Source organism: Xenopus laevis, chromosome 4S (assembly GCF_017654675.1).
Source record: "Xenopus laevis strain J_2021 chromosome 4S, Xenopus_laevis_v10.1, whole genome shotgun sequence".
NCBI lineage: Eukaryota > Metazoa > Chordata > Amphibia > Anura > Pipidae > Xenopus > Xenopus laevis.
This window is the reverse complement of record NC_054378.1, coordinates 64,508,888-64,525,461: the sequence shown is the minus strand read 5'-3', so window position 1 is coordinate 64,525,461 and position 16,574 is coordinate 64,508,888. Positions and strand designations below refer to the sequence as shown.

At 37.0% G+C, this 16,574-nt stretch overlaps 2 protein-coding genes across 10 annotated transcripts in view; both read left to right on the top strand.

The window, feature by feature from the left end:
• sgip1.S (SH3GL interacting endocytic adaptor 1 S homeolog) overlaps window positions 1-6,128 on the top strand; it is a 65,748-nt gene extending 59,620 nt beyond the window's left edge. For all 9 annotated transcript variants that reach the window (XM_018260751.2, XM_041561355.1, XM_041561354.1 and 6 more), the window contains 3 exons: window positions 28-92; window positions 2,729-2,893; window positions 4,559-6,128. In XM_018260751.2, the coding sequence (XP_018116240.1) occupies window positions 28-92; window positions 2,729-2,893; window positions 4,559-4,581 (253 nt within the window). In that variant the 3' untranslated portion in view covers window positions 4,582-6,128. The remainder of the gene's footprint in view (window positions 1-27; window positions 93-2,728; window positions 2,894-4,558) is intronic.
• A 4,983-nt stretch (window positions 6,129-11,111) lies between these two features.
• dynlt5.S (dynein light chain Tctex-type family member 5 S homeolog) lies at window positions 11,112-16,390 on the top strand. The gene is given in 5 exon segments (NM_001113430.1): window positions 11,112-11,136; window positions 13,942-14,056; window positions 14,538-14,629; window positions 15,007-15,131; window positions 15,448-16,390. Coding segments are annotated over 4 exon segments (534 nt in total). The 5' UTR covers window positions 11,112-11,136; window positions 13,942-13,943; the 3' UTR covers window positions 15,652-16,390.
• Window positions 16,391-16,574: the final 184 nt, after the last annotated feature.

Here is a 16,574-nt window from a genome sequence, read left to right as displayed (position 1 = left end):
AGTATTTCTTTGTTGTTTTTTTTCTAGGAGTGCTGAACAACAGAGGATATTGTGGAAAATACCAGATATTTCCCAAAAATCGGAAAATGGAGGTAATCTGAAAACATTCTTACTTTTAGCAGTAAATGATTGCAAAAATCCTAATGCATAGGTATATGGATGCGTTACTATTAACATTAAGGCCAGCTTATTTGTTTGCCCTATATCAACCATGTGTTTGACTACAATAAATAACGCCAATACCCAAATGGTCTTATTGGCCATAAGTGCTGTATAATTCACACAAGACCATTTTGGCTCCAATTAATTAATAAATAGTTATAGCCTTGCATGTTAGCACAAAAGTCACCAAATCTTAAATACAAGGTTAAAGGGGTTCTTCACCTTCCAAACCTTTTTTCCTTTTGTTTCCATTTGTTTGTTTGAGATTGTTCACCAGAAATAAACACTTTTCCAATCACTATCTATTTTCTATTTGTAGCTGTTTTTTTAATATTGAAGTGTAAAGTTTCATTTTTCACTTTCTAAAGCAGCTCTGGGAGCGGGGTCACCAACTCTTCAATTGTTTTAAATTGATACATTTATTTTGTATCTTTGTCCCTGCTAAGCAGAATCCCTGAGATTCATTAAAGGGGCTGTTCACCTTCCAAACACTTTTTTCAATTCAGTTGTTTTTAGATTGTTGCCCAGAAATAAAGACTTTTTTCAATTACTTTCCATTATTTATTTTTTTTACTAAAATCTAAGTTTAAAGTTGATCCTGTCTCTGGTGTTTGAGTCTGTCACCTCAGTAATTCAGGTGCAGACTCTAAACTGTTACAACTTTGCAACATTTAGGGGCAAATTTGCTAACCTCTGAAAATTCGCCAGTGATGGCTTCGCTCACATCGCAACACTTCACCAGATGTAGATTCGCGGGACAACGCTAATTCACTAAAATACGAACGCTGGCGAATTAGTACTAGCGTTACTGCGGCAAGCGAAGTGAAGTTGCGCTAGCGTTGCCTAACTTGCATACAGCGGGAACTAGTTCAATGGACGTATATGTTGCAGCCAATACGTTTTTTTCAACTATTTTTTGAGGAAGTCCTTTCTACTCTATTGCACTTCGCCTGGTCTGAGGTGGCGAAGGCAAGTCTGGCGCAAGAGGTAACGTTCAGTAAAATCCGCATCTTAGTGAATTTAGTCTTTTTCGCTAGCGTTAGTCACTTCGCCCTCTGCATCTCTGGAGTATTAGCAACTATTGTATCCGTTCTAACAGCTGCCTGTAATGAAACCCAGAGATTCTGCTCAGCAGGGACAAAGATAAGAAATGTATCAACTAAATGTATCAATTTAAAAGGTGAAAAATTACACTTTAAAGGCAGCTGTATCAACTAATTGTATCAGCTAAATTGTAACAGTTCAGATGTTCCTGGATCACTGAGTTGCCAGACTAAAACACTAGAGACACAAACATTAAACTTTAAAGTTTGAGAGAAGGGTAAAAAATAAAATATGGAAAGCAACTGAAAAATATCTGTTTATGGTGAACAATCTGAAATCAACTGGATGGAACAAAAATATTTTTGTAAGGTGAATAACCCCTTTTAATAAAATTCAGGGATTCTGCTCAGCAGGGCCAAAGATAAGAAATGTATCAATTAATGTATTGGCTTAAAACAGTTACAGAGTTGGCAATCCTCCCCTCCCCGAGTAGCTTAAGGAAAACATAAGATGAAAAATTAAACTTTACACTTCAATATTAGAAAAATGGTCACAAATAGAAAGAAGATGGGAAAAGTCTTTTCGGTCTTGTGGTGTGTAGTTTCTCTAAGTGGGAGACTGAGTTTCTATGACATTTATTCTGACTGCACAGATATACTTTGGCATCACTTCAGGAAAAAAAGAGTTGCAGCTCCTTTCCATCACTGTAAAGAATAAAAAAGTAAAATAATTTACCAACATGAGGGTCCAGATGCACAATAATTCAACATTAACACTAGCACTGAAGCTGAACCACAGTGTAGATATGTTTTGACTATAAAAATATTTATTCACAGTAACAACATAAAAAACATAGCAGCCTTTTGGGTTTTGTGTCTGCAGGCCCTTAATCATAGGTCTTTTGATTAAGAGTCCTCTTAGGCATGGATTGCATATATGTCTGGTTGTTTTTGTGAATAAACCTTTTTAATTTGCACATATTGAAATTGTGGTCCAGCTTAATTTCCCCTCTTTTGATGTTCACAAACAGAAAGGTTCATAACTGGTGGTTGCGGTGGACAAGCACAAAAGAGCACTATTTTGGTAACCAAATATAAGGACCTTATATCAGCTTGTTTGATTATGAGCTCTTCTGAGCTTGCCCCCCACAGCCATCAAGCTTATTTTTATTATGTAATCCTAGTTTAATTATTGTAAAACCACTGTTCTACGTTATTTAAATTTGTTAACACTATTTAAATGAGCTTTGAAATGAAGCACTGTGAACTGTGCTAATTCTAACACACCTGAAGCACTATAATTCCAGAACTGTGATTGCATATCAAGAGATTCATGTCTCACCAGAGTTCAGTATAAGATGTACTTTTTACTCTTACTGAAATCATGAGTGTTTTTTTCAGTAAAAAGAATGAGTTGTTTTACAAGCATTGATAAAACAAAGATAATGAAATCAGGCTTCCATTCAATGCCAAATTAGAAGCATTCTACTGTGTTCTTAGTAGAGCTTTGTGATCTCCCGCAGGTGTCGGCTCTTTGCTGGCAAGGTTCCAGCTATCAGAGGGGCCAAATAAACCAGCACCTCTTGCAGTACAGTTCACCAGTGAAGGAACCACCCTGTCTGGCTGTGATATTGAGCTTGTTGGAGGGGGATACAGATTTTCCCTTGTTAAAAAGAGGTTTGCAGCAGGTACGGTTGACAAAATACTTTTTTTGTTGTAAATAGGTAAGAAAATGAAGCAGAGGAAGGTTTGCATTTCACAGCATATTCTTGTTAGACATACATTGTCTGTACAGGTATGGGACCTTTTATCCAGAATACTTAGGACCTGGAGTTTTCTGGATAACTGATCTTTCCAAAATTTGTTTCTTCATACCTTAAGTCTACTATAAATTTATGAAGATATTAAATAAATCCAGCAGTTTTTTCTTCCAATAAGGATTAATTATATCTTAGTTTGGATCAAGTACAAGCTACTGTGTTATCACAGAGAAAAGGGAAATCATTTTTAACAATTGGGATGATAAAATGGAGTCTGCGAGAGACAGCCATTCCGTAATTCAGAGCTTTCTGAATAACAGATTACCAGATAACGAATCACATACCTGTACCATTAAATCAAGCTGGCTTAATACTTGCATTCCTTCAGTTGCTATAGTAACTCATATTCAAGCACTGGTGCTTTCAGCTCATTTTAGTATTAGCAGCAAATGATTTTCCCCCTTTATAATGATTTCATTTTCATTGAATTGAGTCATCTTATACTACATAGTCAGTGGGTTTTTTAGTTTGTGTGGCATTAATAGTAATTTAAAAAAATATCCACAGGTCTGGTAAATAAGTGTAAATTACACAATTTTGAAACCCAAGTTGTTGGTCAGAAACCAGGACCGTTCACAGACCTATTTCTCACTTTATGTAGTATGTTCAATCTTCAGCATCAATTTCTGAGTTTAGATATTTTTACATATTGTTGGCGATATATGAAATGGTGAGAACGATTAAATAGAAAGTTCTTTAACCCGATTCAGTGTAACAAGATCTTTTTTCTTTACACCCAAATAACTTGTCAATGTATGTGTATACATGCTTGTATCTCTCATTAAAATCATCAAAAGTGCAGAGTGTTATTACTTTATTTACAGAGATACAGTGTGAACCATGAAATACATGTTTTAAAGGACAAGGAAAGGCAAAAAAATAAAATCCAATTTTTACTTTCTTTAATGAAAAAGAAACCTATCTCCAATATACTTTAATTAAAAAAATGTGTACCATTTTTATAAGAAACCTGACTGTATGCAGTGAAATTCTCCCTTCATTTACTGCTGTGGATAGGAATTGTCAGATGGTCCCTAACTGCTGAGCAGGGAAACAATCATACTTATGAACAGCAGGGGGAGCCCCCGCCTTACTTCCCAGCCATACACAATTCAAGCAGCTTTGTTTATGACGATCCCTAAGCAGCACAGACCACACTGAGCATGTGCAGGGTCAGGCAAAGTTACAAGATGACAGCCCCCTGTGGCCAACTTTGAAAGCATAAATCATTTGTTTGATTAGGCTTTGTGGTGCAGTAAGTTCATGTTTATGTTTAGTATACAAAATACAGAATTTCTAGCCTTATTCTATTTTAGACTTTCCTTGTCCTTTAAGGACAGGTGTAGCTGCGTAGATTTAAATACTCCTAAAAAGGAATTCCTCCATTTAATTTTCCAACTAGTTCCCTGTGACAACAAGCAACTTGCCTTTTTTGCTGGATGCGTAAAAAACCAAAGGGTTAAAATGTAACGATTTAACTACTATACAACTACACCAACTAACTACAGCAACATTTTTTCCCCTCCTTTTCAGGAAAATACCTGGCGGATGTCTAATGGCAGTGTATGCATATGGAACAGTCTAAATGGAGTGTTCCTAAAACAGGTTTTAATTATAAGCTAATGGACAAGAACAATGTTTGTTTGTGGAAACTTTCTGATGAAAGCTGCTACAGCTGATGAACAAGCAAGCATCTTCCTCGGAATCCTTCATGTTGACCAGTCCTGCAGTATTTACTTCTAGATGTCACATTGTTAATGGTTTTAAAAATGTAATTATTGTATTTGTAAATTGTACTTATTCCAGTAAGCCTGTATTTTGGCAGTTAGACTCTTTCTTGTTTCAACATCTTACTATTGGTAAATAGATGGAATTTAAACTGTTAAAAAATATAGTATTGCTGAACGGCACACTGCTTACGGAAACAGATGTGTGTGTATATTTATATATATATCTTGTGTAGTGATGGACAGCACTCTGTTCTTCCTGGGTGCACGGTAAGGAAATTGCGTATATACAAAAAAGACAAGCAACACCAGGGTTTTTTAGTCGATGAAAAAGTTATTGCATGCGTAACCTACGCGACGTTTTGGTCCCCTTTCTCAAGGTCTCAATAAGGACCGAAACGTCACGTCGGTTACACATGCAATAACATATTAATAGCTGTTGTAGGGGGTGCCTCATTTAAACATTGTGTCCCAAATTATTTGGCTATGCACATGACAATGAAAGGAGTCTGACTTCTTCAAACATGCAGATAGATTCAACATGACATTTGCATGCTGTAAGAGGTTGTGAAAAATAAGGCTAGTGAAGTAGTCTAATAAAAATTCAGCTTTTTTTACCCCAATGGAACCCATAATAATTTTGCCACATATTAAGCAGTAAACAAAACAGAAAATGATGACTAGCTGTTAATTAACCGGTCAAGAAAATGTGAATAAAATGTAATGTATCCCTAACTGGAAGCCAGTTAAGGATACATTTGAAGATAATGGAGCTCATTTTTAAACACTGGGCAAAATTGCACCTGGGCAGTAACCCATAGCAACCAATCAGTGACCAGCTGCAGGTTGAACAGTAAAAGCAAACATCTGGTTGCCATGGGTTACTGCCTAGGTACAAATTTGCCCAGTGTTTATAAATGACCCAATGACTTTGTTCACCAAGATGCATCTGAAATACCAGCTTAGTTAATTAGGGTGAGATTTTGGGTGAAAACATTTTTGATCTGCTAGATATTTTGGAACTTTGGCTGGATGACTGATACATATATGTTTTCCTGTATGTATTTTTCTTTCCTGACAAAGTTGATCCTCCAAAAATGGGCTTGAACTGAACTGAAGTTCAACAACCACTGCTGTAGAAAACAGTCACTTTTTTTACTGTTGAAAGTATTACTTGTTTTTATTTCTCTGACCTTTAAACCACACTGCAACTTCTGATCAAATACATGTCTGTTTGTTTGATTAATAACTGCATTGTATAACTTTATTTAAAACAGAGGGGATAAAGCAGAAAACACATTTCCGAATAGACTGTTTGGGCAACCAATAGTTTTATCACTAACCATAATGAAATAAAGATTGTAAAAATCCTGCAAGGCATTTGTCTTTTGTGAAGACACAAAACAGTGTTGTAAAGAATTGTGTAATGCTGCCAAATGTCCGATCACAGTTTGTCTTGTAAATATACTGGTCCACTCAATAGGCAATTACAAATTAGTATGTTGGATATGGTCAGGCACGGATTTGTGGAAAGGCCACCAAGGCCCGGGCCTAGGGCGGCAGGATTTTAAGGGGCGGCATGCTGCCCAACCACACCCTCCTTGGTTCAGAAACACTGGGGATGCACAGGAAATACTATAGTTTTTTAAATTCCCTGTGCGCCAATCCCCATTGCTCCGATCCCAATGAAAATGTGCACAAATAAAGTGAGGGGACGGGGGCAATGAACAGCAGCGGGCCTAGGGTGCCTGCTCTGTAAATCTGGTCCTGGATATGGTGCGGTTATATTTATTGTTCATGGAACACTGACTGCAGGTTTCCCTCACAAATTCTTCTGTGAGAAAATTTGATAAATGGCGAAAAGTCTTGATCTATTGAAGGAAAACTTTCTTTTTGTTAACTTGATAAATCTATCCATAAGGGAAAATATACCCCCATTTATTACTTGAGGTCATTCAGATTCAGAGTTTATGCACCTTTTACACATATGCCTTTATCTGAACTTTACGTTATAAACGCAGGTTCTGTTTTTGCAGCAGTGCAGTTACCAGTAGCAACCGCTCAGCAATTTGATTGATCAAACTACAGCATGTTACAGAATAAAAGTAGAAATCGAATTGGTTATTACAGGAATGTGCAGTGTGCAATATAGCACCTATATTGTGTTTCTTTTTTCAATAATAGCATGCAGTTTTATTACTTAGGACTGATTCTGCTGTAAAGGAGCATGTCGCTTTATAAAGGCCTGTGCAAATACTATAACTAAATGTATTTCGCATAAGCAGCTTGTAATATAAACGAGTAGAAAATACTAGGGGTATTAGTTTGCTAGGTACTTACCTTGAATAAAAACTAGCAACATACCTAGATTGGGGCTGGACCCCACGGAAAGAAATCTTAAGAGTGTGCACTGCAACCATTACCGGACACACGCCCTCCCTCCACTGCTTGCCTGCCCGCTCTCCCGCATCCCCAGCTCCCTGCCAATAACAGTGGCACCGGATAGGAGGGTTTATTTAAAACTAAAGAGGAAGCACACTGCTTCTTCTATAGCTACATCACTGCTTAAAATGCTAACATTCTACCCTAGTCCAGTGCTCCTCTACTGGGGCTCATGTGCATCTGGGCAGTAACTGATAGCACCCAACATTTAATTGGTTGCCATAGGTTGCTGCCCAGTGAATATAAATCATCCAAGCATAATAAGTGCTTGCATATTCCTTTATGGTTATCTTGAGTAGTATGGGCAATTTTATACTTCAATATAGATAATTAAAAAAGTGTTACTTACAAAACTGTGCAGGGCTGTAAACCAACAGCAGAAGCTGCCTTTGTACTTCATGGAGAAATGACAAGGCCAGATCCAGGTGTTGCTCCACCAGCACTAAATTCCACCAGCCCATTCAGAATGAATTCTAGCTAGCATGCTGGAAAATATAAGCAGTGTAAAATAAATGACTATTATAAAAGATGTGTATTTTCTTTTGCACTGCTTAATCACTATATTTTACATGGTTATTTTATGCTGGTCAAGTAAAAGCATCTTATAAAAATGGCGATTCTCTTTGCCAGAGGATTGCTATTTTTGTTACTGTTATTGCAATTTCAAGCAGCTGTTGCTGCTTCTTACACCAGAATTTTATGTGGAAAACTTTTATGCAGAAAATGTATACACCACTTAATAAATGTCATTTTTATGTGGCAATTTCTGGTATGATGTGTGGTGTATTTGGTTACAGTTTTTTTACACAGCATGATAAATAGGTCCCTTACTTAAAAAACTTAAATTTTAGAAAAAAAGGAATTCAAGCTGTTCAATTTGAAAGCAAGTTGTATGAAGGCATACAATCCCTTTAAGGTGATTTACTGTTTACATTGTATCTGTACCTTGCATATTTCTCTTTATACATCTTTTATCTAAGATTTATGAAATGTCATTATTAAAAAAAATCATTAAAATATGTATATAAAATGTATGATGACAAAGGATTTCCCAAAAGGCAATCTTAAAGCACTTGACATCTGGGAAAATAGAGCTTTCGTATTTTTGGATTATGGCTCTACATAGTAAAAATGTAAGCAGTCCTGTATTATATAAAGTTCAATAATGTTCCTGTTGGGAGGTGCAAGAGTATGCAATAAAATCTATACGTTTTTTCAGGTAAACATTGTTTATCCCGTAACCTATGTACAGTTCTGCTTAATAAATATTTGACTCAAACTTAAGCACATATGAATGTATATTTTATTTATACTGTGAGGACCAAATTTGTGGGCTCCTGTTTATCAAGTCTTTCATTTTTATATAGGTAAACATAACCTTACTAAGATCATAAGGAACATGGAAAGTGTTGTAAGATTATATTTTTGATTATCAGCAATGCAGTTCTGAATCACTGGCGTACTAAGAATACATTTCAGTAACTTGTATTCTCCCTCTCTAAAAAGACATCCAACCATTTTTTAATATTATATATTGATATTATATTGTCCCCTTGTATTTTTATAGATACAGGCTTTTGAAATGAAGAAAAACTCTGGCAGCTTTTAGGTGCCAACGTTTTTCTTCATTTCAAAAGCCTATTCGCCAGTGGCATAACTTTGGGGCCCCGCCCCCCGCCCTCCCCACAAAGCTTTCTTTTTTGGGGCCCCCTCTGCACACAATCGCATGTGGCCCATACTGATGTTCTTACCAATGCACATAATGCAGTACACATAAGATGCAGAAGATTTCCAGCTCACGTGGGATTGCTTGTATCGAAAGGCACAAGCAATCTTAGATTGGCCCCTGCAAATCAAAATGAATGGACAACCATATTGGGTAGTATTCAGCTGTACCAGCAGTGAAGGGACCTTGAAAATCCAAATTATTTGGTGTATTTTGCTCCAGTAAACAACACCGCACCAACTGTCCATTTCTACCTTTTTGCTGTTCAGTTAAAACAAAATGTATATGCTCTACCGCCTTGGTCAAAATTTATAAAAATACACAAATGTGGGGCTGATCAAACATAGTCCCATGTTTTACATTATTCATTATTCAGAGGTTGTTTAATCATATTAATGATAAGTGACCCTACCCAAGTTATACAGTTCACCTGGGTTTTAAAACCCCTATTTTAAATAATGTTGTGACTATGACAATAAGAAACAAGCTGCAAGCACTCTACTTGTTAACTAAAACAAATGGTGTAACTATAGATTATAACAAAAAAAAAAGTGTGGGTTCAGTTATAAGTGAGTTTAAGGCTTTATAGCTTAATCAGTTATCTTAACAAGACAGAAAAATGGTGGGCAGGATGCCTAAAGTCACCAAGGTTTCCCACCTGGCATGTACCGGCTGCAATCATATTGTGTGAGTATGGTAGAGAACTTTAGATTGTAAGCTCCATTGAGGCAGGGGCCAGTGGGACTGATGATCAATAAAGCTCTGTGGAAATGTGACAGCAGCATTATATAAACGCTAATACACAAACATTGCATTTAATGGTCCCAGCAATGACTGAGCTCTTTAGAGTGGTACACCCTCTAGCTCCAAATTACCTCTTCGTTGCTTTATGTCTGCCGTAACTCCTATCCAGCAATAACTTTACTTGGTTAAAGGTGCCATGTAGCCTTATTGGCGGCACAATTAGTTTTAAGTTCAATGTATATGTCACTTATTAAAGGGGCGGTTCACCTTTAAGTTAACTATGAGTATGTTATAGAAGGGCTTATTCTGAGAAAATTTTCGATTGGCTTTAAATTTGTATTTTTAATTTTTTTTTTATATATATAGCTTTTTTTAATAATTTGCCTTCACCTTCTGATCCTTTCCAGCTTTCAAATGTGGGTCACTGACCCCATCTAAAAAACAAAAGCTTTGTAAGGCTACACATTTAGGGGCAGATTTATCAAGGGTCGAATTTCGAAATATTTTTTACTTCGAAATTCGACCATGGAATTGAAGTACTTTGAATTCGAATATTGAATTCAAGCTTTTTTCATCGAATTTGGGTATTCTGCGGTCGAAGTAAAATCATTTGATCGAACGATTAAATCCTTCGAATCGAACGATTTGAAGGATTTCAGCGATCGCTCGAATGATTTTTCTTCGACTTCAAAAAACTTAGAAAACTGCTCTAGAAGGTCCCCATAGGCTAACATAGCACTTCGTCAGGTTTAATTGGCGAAGTATTGATGTCGAAGTTTTTTTTAAAGAGACAGTACTTCGATTATCGAATGGCCAAACTATTTTACTTCAAATCGAAGTCGTAGTATCCTATTCGATGGTCGAAAATGACTTCGAATTTCGAATTTTTTTACCTCGAAAATTCCCACGAATTCACTTCGACCCTTGATAAATCTGCCCCTTATTGTTATTGCTAATTTGTATTACTTTCTTTCGATTCTGAACCTCTCCTATTCATATTTCAGTCAATGCATGGTTGCTAGGGTAATTGGGACTCTAGCAACCGGATGAAATTGCAAACTGGGGAGCTGCTGAATAAAAAGCTAAATAACTTAAAACCACAAATAATATCAAATGAAAACGTATGGCAAGTTGCCTCAGAATATCATTATCTACATCATAATAAAAGTTAATTTAAAGGTGAACAACCCATTTAAGAAAGAAATCGTAACACAATTTCTAGTTTGAACTGAAAAAGATGTTCCGGCTTCCACAACTACTAATGCCAATGCAAGCGTCAACTATAGAAGACAAAATGACTTCTAAACGGCGAGTAGAGCCGCATAACAAAGCCAGGCCCCATTTCCTCTCCGTGAACCAATAGGAATCGAAAACGAAGCAAGCCCCGCCTTCTTCTCGGAACATGGTTGCTACTAGCAACCAAACGCTGACCGCATACCTGCACTCCGAAGTGTTGCTCGTCTTGGCTGTAGGTAAGTTATGGCGGTGTGTGAATTAAAGCTTGAGCTGTTACATGCACATTGCAGGGGGACACAGACAACAATCAACTCTCCGGCTGTGCTGCAGCTTCTGCTCACATCAGATGGAGTTTGTCTGCCCATAATGGGAGCACCGGTTTTTGTTCAAATTTCATCCCTGCGTAGGGTTTTGGTTGAGGAGAGGTAGAATTACGTGGGAACAAAGTGGCACCCCTCCCACAAGATTGTAGTCCTCACATCTCCTTGACTTTGCCTATCTATGTACTGCGCATGCGCTGTTGATGGCAACTATGACGTCCCGCGTTGAGAGTAGTAGTAGCGTAGACAGTGTTTCTTCTTTCACCCACATTTTCCTGTGCCCCAGGCACTCCATCCTTTGTGCAGTAGTACACAGTTCTGTGAAGAAATTAAGTATAGAGTGAAGTAGGGCCCTGAGAGGAATGCACTACCTAAATATGGATAACAGAAAACAGAAATTATACAGCTGCCCTTACACATGCTCCCCAAAATCCTTTGGCTCTAGTGGAATGTAATGACTTCTAGCAGAGACATAACCTGAGCCAGTATTGCTGGGAAGTTGTTAGGCTGTAATTAGCATTGTGTGTGTCTCCTAGAAACAAGCTTTTGTCACGCAGGACTGGGCCAGCCACAGGTTTTCAGTGGAACATTTTGTTAATGATCCTATAGTTGTTTGAAGGGACAGTCAGCAGGGGCTTAAAATCTCTCACTATACATTTTTTCAAATCATTCTGACCCAATATGTAGGGTCTATGGCAGTTGTGTAACTACTGGGGGAGCGATCGGACCAGGGTCCGTACCCAAGCCCTACCTAGTTACGTTACTGGTTTTCAGCCATAAGTGCTGTAACTGTTTTTCACTATGTCATATATAATTCAAAGGATGTTTCACTGTGGAGCTACAATCTGACCAGAGTCTGCTTCTGTTGTGTGAATTTGCCTGCCGCTCAAGGCACCTCTGCTACGTATAGTATTGGACCACACTTTTAGGGGCCCATTTACTTAACTCGAGTGAAGGAATAGAAGAAAAAACACTTCGAATTTCGAATGGTCGAATATGGCTACTTCGACCATCGAATAGGCTACTTCGACCTTCAACAATTCAAAGTAAAAATCGTTTGACTATTCGACAATTCGATAGTCGAAGTACTGTCTCTTTAAAAAATATTTCGACCCCCTACTTCGGCAAATAAAACCTACCGAGGAAGGTCCCCATAGGCTTCCTAACAATTTTCTGATCGAAGGAAAATCCTTCGATCGATGGATTAAAATCCTTCGAATCGTTCGAACGATTTTTCCTTCGATCGTAGGAATTGCGGTGATTCCTTCGATATTTGAAGTCGAAGGATTTACATTCGGCAGTCGAATATCGAGGGTTAATTAACCCTCGATATTCAACCCTATGTAAATCTGCCCCTTAAAGTACAGCATTGCACTTTTTTGGTACTGCACCACACATTTAATGCTTGTTAAAGAAAAACTACAGTGTGTAGGAGCCCAACACAAATGTTCAGTCTTTTGCGTAAAAAAAAAAAAAAAAAGGGCTGAAGAAAAAGTTACTACAAGAGCATTTTTTCGGCTGATAAATATTATTATATATTTATTTATATTATATAATATATTTATTAGGCTTTTCAATGCAGCAGATTAATCTGGTCATCCGTAACAAGAAAATAGTAGCATTAGTTGTCATACCTATAAGTCCCTTTTCCTGGTATGATCATGTACCAAGAAAATATCCCTCCCAGCCTCTAAGATAAGAAGAAAGCAGACCAGACACAACTTAATAACGTCTTATTAGGTCACCCCCACCCTGGATGCGTTTTTACTAAATGATGGATTCTCCACTTACATTTCTAAGTGTGATCTGAAACTATAATGCATGACAAACACATTGAATGAACACCAAGATGCCACCCTGAGGACTTCTGTAGATACATCCACCTCTGAAGTTCATGACACACTGATCAATCTTTCCAAAAAATAGTGTACAAGAATAAGGCACCCCAGCAGTAATTAACTGGTCAAAAATTGTTTATTGCCACACAATTGCCACACAACATGATTCAAGCCTGTGGGGCGCCCCACAGACTCAAGACGTGTGGCAATAAACACTTGTTGTGCAGTTCATTTCTGCTGAAGTGCATTATTCTTGTACACGATTTTTGGATACATTTTGCACACACCACAGCGGTGCTCACAAGAATATTGGCATACTGAATACATTTTTCCCCTGCACAATATTAAGGATAGCCTGGCAAATTCACTCTGACACTGATCAATCTTGTTGGAGTGTTGCAACTGGGCTTTGAACTTGATTTTGCTTCTCAATATACGTTAAAACACATCTAGGAAAAAATGAAAGAGGAGGTAGGCCCATCTCAGTTGTCCAGAATAAATTAAAAATAATCTTTCTACATGGGGCTGATCATTTCAGAAAGGATTACAAAGTCTTCAATTCTGCGTAAGATTTGTTTTGAAAGAAAAATGAAAAAACAATATCTATTTTAAGGTCAAAAGGTTTGAACATGTTTCTAACTTTCTGATACTGGTGGTGAAGGGAGCTGACCAACTATGAGAGGAGACACCTTTGGTGACTTCTTGTGTGCCATCTAGCCCATTTACCACCAGGAAGGGTGAGCACAAAAGACTCATCACACTCTTTACCTGTTTCACAGGGCAAACATGAGCTGACCATTAATGACTTTTTACATAACCAGACCAACAAAAAGAAATAATGCATTAGACCACTTTGAAAACATTTTATTCTCATTTTCTTTAGGGATGTCAGACATAGCCAAAGACAAAGCAGCTCGTCTCCTGAAGAAGAGGGGAAGTATTTCATCATTGGGAAGCCATGATGTGAAACCAAGAGGCAGCTTCAGCAAAACCAAAGAGTAAGGTCTATAAGTTAAAAAATGTCAGTAATACGTGCACACATTCCTAGAAGTGCCTGGGAGGTTTTGCTTTAACTATATTTTACAATGACTAGATTAAAGCTTTTGTTGGTAAAACAGGGTAAAGGGGACAAACGATACCAATGGCAATTATTGGGATTAAAAAATGAAACAGAAAACACAATAATTAAGTGAAGCCAATTTCCCAATGATTCTTTACCCTGTTAAAGGAATTGTTCAATGTAAAAATGAAACTGTTTAGGCTGTAAAAATAAAAAAATGTTTTACATATAGTTAGCCAAAAATGTAATCTATAAAGGCTGGAGTGAATATAGATAAGAGTATTCTCATTCACATGAAAATTCTGATGGGAAGTAAATTAAAGTAATGAAGCCAGAATTCAAAAGACAAGGCAATGGCAATGTGAATGTGTTCAAATGCAAAATAGCCAAAAAAATACCATGTCCGCTTTAATTTTTAGCTCTGTGAGTACAGTGTCTTACATAGACGAACCAGGCCACCATGATGACATTCAGCGCCCTGCAATCCTGGTGGAAAACACTTATCAGATGGGTAATTATTATTGTTTATTGCTAACAAATGTCGAACTGTTTTTGCAAAAATAAACATGAAAGTCACCTATGTGTGCAACTGGAGGCCTGTGAACCCCCATCTGTCTTGGGGTTCAATCCAATTATTTGTATTAAATAATTTTTCTGTGTGGCCCACTGCTCTCTCAGTGATAACAAGGAGCAGAACAGGTGATATATAACAAGCGAAATGACCAGTATCACCACAGTGAAAATTCTTGACTTTAAAATAACCAGAAAAGGAAAATTTAATGTGCCAGGATAAATGCTGTGTATTTGCTTGACGTTAATGAAATACAGAATCTATATATGCAACTACTGCTTCTTTGCTAGTGTGGTAACGACACCTATACTCTACAGGGCCTACAAAACGTTTTCCAGTAGCGTCTGTAAATAATATTTTAAAGGATGTTTTGACAAGTTATCTTCAGGAGGAGAAATATGAAGCAGAGCTGTGTAGGCAAATGACAAAGACCATCTCTGAGGTAACACTGCATTTTTTAATTTTCATTTTTGGTTCAGTGTTTACTGGATGCGCTTATTTTTAGATTAGATGGGTTGGTAGATTGTTTATCCTTTGTACTGGAATTTTCATTTTGGACTGTTAAGTCATCTTTCTCCCTTGAGTGCAAAAATGTTTAATATACTATTATCTTGTGTTTTCAATCAGTGAAAAAAGCAAATAGTTGCTTAGTAGGATAAAAGGTAGGTGTAATGCCTTACACAATTTCTGTTGTTAGAGTTAGTGCCAGTACCATGAAGACATAAATTAACCCTCATGTTACAACTTTACCTTTGCAGGTAATTAAAGCACGAGTAAAAGATCTGATGATCCCCAGGTATAAGATTATTGTGCTGATTTACATTGGCCAGCTGAATGACCAAGGCATGCGTGTTGGAAGCAGATGCATCTGGGACCCAGCAAATGACACTTTTTCTTCCTACTCTTTCAAGAATAGCTCTCTGTTTGCACTTGCAAATGTCTACGGGGTATACTATGAATAACACACACAAATTAATTATATCCAATACTTTCAACTAGTCTTCAGTATAGAAACTAGTGTGAACACTGAATCACACTATATATCTTCCCCCAAAGGCTTTGGCCTGCAACTTCCTGGATACCACACAGCAATTAAACATTTTAGGTTGCAATTTTTTATTGAGACAAGAGGTTGCCAGCATTTTAGGTGATATAAGTATTTGTATCACTGAGAATGAGCATCTGCTGACCTTCTTGTTAAAACGTAACCTTTAACAGTGTACTGGTTATGTGCTTGATTTTCTTCCACATCACCCCTAACCAGCGTTGTACCTACAGAAATGTTATTTATATTTACCTTTTACTAAAATATCGTAGACAATAGTGTCTAAGATAAGAAAGCTGGTATTTATTTTGTGTTCTGCAGCTTTCATTTTAAAATTTAGATTGAGCCAGGAAGATAAATTGTTGAAGGTCTCGATAAAATTATAACTGTAAAAGGTAATGCAATAAAGTCGCAAAGTTTGCACCATGTCTGGTAACCCGTAGCAACCATTAAGCAGGTAGCATTTACTGATAACCTATTTGAAAACCCTTAATTGCTGTGGATTACTAGATCTCTTGTGCAAATGTTGTTATATTTACCCATAACAGTTGTGGCACACAGTAAATCTATTTCCTAATTGTTGGGCATTGGTCCATTGTAAATTCTGATTTAAGTAAAGGCATAATGCAAAAAACACTAATAAAAGCAAAAATGTATCTAGTTGTCTCAGATTATTATTTTATATACCAGGCCATAATAAAAGGAGAACAACCACTTAAAATATATCATCAACCCATATTTATTTATAGATGTCAAGGGTGAATTTCTTTTAATCAAAGAACTGTTGCTAATATAGACAATCCACTGAAATGTAGTGGATGCTTAATAATTCTTTTTCAC